General features: G+C 42.6%; 1 protein-coding gene across 1 annotated transcript; it reads left to right on the top strand.

The window, feature by feature from the left end:
• Positions 1-1,530: 1,530 nt before the first annotated feature.
• On the top strand, positions 1,531-4,364 carry LOC139385940 (ring finger protein 26). The gene has a single exon (XM_071131242.1). The coding sequence runs from the start codon at positions 1,994-1,996 to the stop codon at positions 3,341-3,343; it is 1,350 nt and encodes a 449-aa protein (XP_070987343.1). The 5' UTR covers positions 1,531-1,993; the 3' UTR covers positions 3,344-4,364.
• Positions 4,365-6,231: the final 1,867 nt, after the last annotated feature.

The following is a 6,231-nucleotide window of genomic DNA, read 5'->3' on the forward strand; positions in this document are numbered from 1 at the left end:
TAGTGGGACTGTCGTCACTGACAAATGTTCAATGTGTGTGTGTGTGTGTGGGGGGGGGGGGGGGGGTGCTCATGTCGGTCATCGGCTGTTTGTCTTGTAGAGACACGTACCTCCATACTACAGATAACCCTCTGACTGGGTTTTGTAAGAGTATGGAAAATAAAACATATTTTTCTTGGTTAAGACGAAAATCTAGAACTATTGGGAATGCCCCTTTGGAGCTGAAGTAAGTAGCCCTGTGCCTTGGGGTTGTGATTGAGTGTCACACTTATCCCTAGTGGAATGAATCCCAGATGTGAGCTTGCTGGAGGGGTGTATCTACTCTGTAAAGTCTAAACAATAATTTAAGAGATGAATTTATAAGTGTACTGAGGCCATCATTTTTTTTGGTTACCTCATTGATGGGTTTATTACTGGTTTATTACTTTGTTTTTGCGGATAAAATAACCAAAGGCAGGCAAAATTGCATGACATGTATGCCTAATCGTCATCTGAGATAGTCTGGTGGTCGCATTGTAATCTCGGCAACCCAGAACCAAATCTCGCCAGGTAACCTATAGGATGCACGTGCACCCCCGCAAAATTATGATTAGTTCAAAAACACCTGTGAGGCAAAAAACAAACAGTGCACCAGTAAAATTGTTCCGCATAAGCCTGATATCCCACTGCCTCTCAACAGATGTAACAATGTAATGTTACTGATGGTACTGCAAATGAAGCATTTGGTCCAGCAGTAAAACAAACATGGGAAGCTAAGTCCTGCCCCCAGACAAACTGTTACCATAAAAGGCATAGAGTACAAAGAAACACAGCGGACTCTTAATAGGCTAAAGAAGTAACTGAACTCATGCAACTGCTCTTCCTCCATACTGTGACATTAATTGCTTAAACAAATGGTGTCTTTGTTGGTTCCAATGATTCAATCTGTTTCCCATGATCATATCAGTTCCTTTTTGGCATCTGCTCTCCTTCCACACTTCCATACCCTCAGCTGGAGAGGATGATCATCAGACAAGGAAGGAAACTTGGTTGAAGTTATTGTTCAGAAAAACCGGAGTTTTTATTTGTCATCCTATAGCAGGTGAGATAATGGGAAGCTCAACATACAGAGTGCGAAGGGAATTTGAGTCACCCTTACAGCGTGCATGAAACGATGGCTGTAGTGTATGATTAAAGCCCAGTTAAAAAAAAGATAAAAAGATAAGTTGCCTAGTCAAAGACCTAGCCCACTAAACGTACTTTCATTTAATAAATGAAATATAAAGTTCTGATGAAAATGTTACTGTAAATTAAATTAAATGTATTGAATGTTGTTTCATTAAATATTTTTTCCAACTGCATTGGCTTCAATTAAGGAAATACATTTTAAACCGGTTGAATTTACATACATGCGTCCTGCTTTTGACCGTGATGCTGACAGGCGCAAAAAGCTCGCCGACGTGATTCATTGGAGGAGAAGATCATGTGACCAAACCGTTACGGTGGCCAGCGTGTAAATATGTAAATAACAATTTCACTTATCTTGCATTGGATTATGGTGGACTTTGAAAAGGGAGATGAGAGATACGTTATTGACGACCGGCCATGAGTAAATGTAACATTGTGTGAGCCTAAGACGGAAATGTAATTTAGCAAGAAAAGTTTAACTACTAGCCAGCCCGAGTTTGAAAGTAAACGTACGCTGATTACAGTGCCTGCATGTGTTTGCACTTTAGCCAAAACAAACGCGGTTGCACAGCTGTTTATTTGAAATTGCAAGTGGAATGTGCCCTACCAACGTGTTTGGCAGGTAGCTATGCTAGCTAGTTAATAGAGCTAGCATTGTTATGCTAGATCGCTAACTAGTTTAGCTAGCTGGCAAATTGTACCGAACGAAAAGTGGACAACGCATCCGACAACCTTAACCAGCTAGCTATATCTAACCTTTACATTACCAGACAAAAAACACGTGATTTTATCAAGACAGTGAAGCAACTCGAGTAAGAACTTTGTCATGGGTCTGGTGAACCTAGTCTTTTGCACCATTGGGAAATGTTTCAATTTCATATCTTTACTCCTGGACCTAAATTTCTTAATAGTCCATTCAGTGATACGTCTCCTGGCGGCATGTATCACATTTGTGAATAACCTACCCATGTTACTGACCAACTCAATTGTGAAGTGCTGGAACTTCACTGTGTTCTGCATGGTCACCATGATGGACAGCGTAACACTTTTGGCGCAGGGCACAGTCAACATGTTGGGGCGCTGGCTGCACCTCTTGGGAGGTGTTCTGGAGAGTTTCAAAATGGTGTGCTACTTGTCCTCACATGTTCTCCTGCGTGTCAGGGATCTGTTCCACCGTGGGCTGCTGTGTGGCCACTGCTTGCTGCAACAGGTGTGGGAGGGCTGTGGCATTGCGGTCAGCCTGGTGTTCTACCTGGTCAACACTGTGGTCAACCTGCTGCTCATCGGGACACAGAACGTCTACTCTGTTGTAGTCAGCATGTGGGAGGCAGTTTCCTGCCCCCTGCAGAAGGCTGTGGAGCTCACCCTCACACTCTTCACCTTTCTGTACAGCAGCCTGGTTGGCACCTCAGTCGTTCTCTGGACTCCCATCAGGCTGGCCCTGGAGTTCCTGGGCTCGCTCGGACACATCTTCGTCAGCGTCTTCCTCCTGAACATCTATGGCCTCATTCTCACAGCGACCATTGTTGTCACCGCCACAGTCTTTATGAACCCTGAGCTGACCAGTCTTGGAGCCCGGCGCGCCTTCGGTTTTGTCAACTCTGTCCCCACCCTGCATCTCATACAGAGGGCGCTCCATCGCCTCTACGTGCTGGAGAGGGGCGTGTGGCAGAGGCTTCAGCGGCAGGCCAGCCGCCTACACCAAACGATAACACCAGTCTACAGGAACATCAGAGTGAGGGGTGACGGCCACGCCAGGCAACCTGAGCCCAGTGACAGAGAACAGGGGGCTCTTACGGGCAGTAGGGAAGGAGACGCAGCACCACCCGCTGAACATGCTGCCCGGCCACGCCAGCTAATGGATGACCTGTGGGACCTAGCGTACCCCAGCTCCAGCAGCACAGACAGGCCTTTACAGAAACTCTCATCGGGGGAGGGGTGCTCCAGCTCCAATGGTCCCCCGGCCGACAGCCTACTGACTCTGCTCAAGGAGCATGAGGAGAGGAAGAAGTGCGTCATCTGCCAGGACAGCACCAAGACAGTGGTGCTGCTGCCCTGCCGCCACCTGTGTCTGTGTCGGGACTGTACTCACATACTGCTGCGCCAGCCCATCTACCAGCAGAACTGTCCGCTCTGCCGCCATATGATCCTTAATACCATGGATGTGTATCTCTGAGGGACCAAATGGGGGAGGGGCATTACCCAGAGTGCTGCATTGTTAACATGTTGAATCTCAGGTTTCGAACGTGCAGAGACTTTAGGCTACATCTACACCTGCAGTACATTGCAGCTCAGACACACGCTATCCAAGTCCAGTGCACTGCTGAAATGGCTTATCGTTCGTGGCTGATGTCATAAATGATGCCTGTATTTTGTTCAGACCACCATGACAGTGCTTGCCAAAATGTTTATACTTGTTTGTTCATATTACTGAACACTTCATGTTCTATACACTTCATGTCGTTCCAAACTGTGTGTGAACCTAATAAGGAATGTTTGCTGTATAGCAGTTCATTTACTTTATTCAGCATATGTTCAGTTTGAAAGCATTCCATTGGCAGTTTAAAACACTGGAGACAATACCGTACGTACCAAATGCTGTTGTAAAAGCACATTTTGTAGCTTATGTATAGGTTTAATTGGTGACAACCTCTCAAATGCAATTTGTCAATAGCCAATATTGTTCCAAGCAGTTCACATCCAGAGACCCATACAAAGTGTGAAATGGTTTTGTATTGTGGGAAAGGGTTAATTTAATAAGCTATGGTTGTCTAAAAATATCAGTGTCAGAAATTATTAACCAGATCTATCTGTCTTGTCATATGAAAAAAATGTTAGTTTTGTTCAAATTATTATTCCATAATTTTTGTCACTATAGCCAATTCTTTCCACTATGCTGACACATGAACACTACCTAATTTATGCTCCACACAAGGTTTATTCATCTTTATAGTTCTTCAAATGTTTTTAACTTGTGATCAAACATTGACATGTTCACAATTACCACCATTAGTCAGTAATGGGTTCATAATTCCTTGTTTCAATTTTGTCTCTTTGCTCAAAATAAGTATTGATCAAAGCTCTGTGAAATGCCATGTTGAAGATTTACAGCACAAACTGCAATGGTTATTGAATTAGATTGCAAGTGTTGGAGAAAGGCCTGTTAAGTGACAATAAAAGCAAAAGGCTGGTGAGTCATATTTGATATGCCTTTTTTGGGCCAAGGTTTCATAAATGTTGGATAGGCTCTGCCCGTAATATATTTTGGGGTCAAACACGATGGAGTGACTTCAATATTGTAACAGAGGAGCCAGAACGTGAACCCTAGTGTCACTGATGTCCTGTGACTGTCTTAGTCTCATTGACATTGTGTAGCCTATAATAATTTCCCACTGTCTTTGTTCCAATCAGAAGTCTTAACATTTGTTATTTCAACAGATGCTGTAATCACTCATTCAATACTTTGCCTTTTATCAAGTCCCAAACCAACATTTTCCAAAAGGCCTGCCATTTTCTTAACACACCATGTAAAAAATATAATAACTATAAAACCAACAATGGTCTATGATGTGAAATATTGATACAAATCTGGAGAGAGAAAAGGTTGGGCCCATGAATTATCTGACGTGACATTATATTGATACAATATGAAAAATGATTAGGCATATTATATTTTTGATGTCCAGAGTAAATTTTAGGTTATATTCTGAGTTGACCTCTTTTCTCAAAGCCCTTTAATCATTGTGACATTCCTGTCTACATATACAGTGGACTCTTACCACAGACCACACATGTTGCCACTCACATGGCTTATTTTGTCTAGGAAGACTGACCTGTGTATCCAGGGGACATGGCACAAAGTTATGGACGTTGCAATAAGCCATGAATGGGGTAGCAGGTGGTTAAGAGTATTGGGCCAATAACTGAAAGGTTGCTGGTGTGTCATGTACACATTTACTTTGTTTTATAAAGGTTTCTGAATGTGGCCATACTCACGAATGTGAATGACAAATGTCTGTGAGACAATAAACGAACAATCTTTCGGTATTGTTTTTCTGTTGTGAAAAAAAATGTATTTGATGCATTCTCACTATTTACTTTGCATCCCTGTTCAGAGCAGTCAATAGACTGGGTTTTTGTTACAGATTGGGTTTACCAGCTTGTGTGAGCAAACCTAGGTTTGCCACAATCCACCAGAAAGAGATCAGCGCCACAGCCAGTTCTGTTTTACAGGATGCTTTGCTCATCATAATAGATCATATCAGCACAAGATGCGTCAGCATCTTTGAGATAATCAAGGCTATTATTTCCTTGATGATAAAACCATGTTTAATGTATAATTGATTCCGGTCCTCTTGACCAATAAATCCCCAAATAAGTGTTTGACATTACATGCACCAGACATTGGTAATGTCTTGAGTCAAACTCCGAAATGATAGGGCAATGTTTCCAACATACATTTTGAACTTGGATTAGTTAAAAATTCCTATTTCTTATCATTGCTATGCCACCATTGCCAAGATTTATATTTTGATCCACCACTCTGAAGTTCACTAAAACTGCTAGATTGTCTTGAAAACCAAGTAGGATGGGGATGTTGAAGACTCCATATAAATGTAGCCATTATGCTAACCCTGGTGATAGTATCTCTGAATGTGAGAAAGTAGCCATCCCCTGCACCAGACTTCCCCATCTGTGAGGAGAGGGAACCAGTGAAGAGCAGCAGCTGGGGGTGATGGGTGTAGGAAGGGGTCAAGAAAGGGGGCTCTACTGGACATCGGGGACCACTTCCTCCAGGAACTAGTTATTCACTAGAGTTTTGTGGTTTATAACTTCTGGGACTTAATTCCCAAAGTCATTTCTAAATATATCCCATCTGTGACATGTAAAGTGTTGGTTCCATGTTTCATGAGCTGAAATAAAGATCCCAGAAAAATAAGCATACTTATTTTTAAAAAAATGTGTATGCGCACATTTGTTTACATCCCTGTTAGTGAGCATTCCCCCTTTGCCAAGATAATCCATCCGCCTAAATGGTGTGACATATCAAGAAGGTGATTAAAC

Source organism: Oncorhynchus clarkii, chromosome 27 (genome assembly GCF_045791955.1).
Source record: "Oncorhynchus clarkii lewisi isolate Uvic-CL-2024 chromosome 27, UVic_Ocla_1.0, whole genome shotgun sequence".
Classification (NCBI taxonomy): domain Eukaryota; kingdom Metazoa; phylum Chordata; class Actinopteri; order Salmoniformes; family Salmonidae; genus Oncorhynchus; species Oncorhynchus clarkii.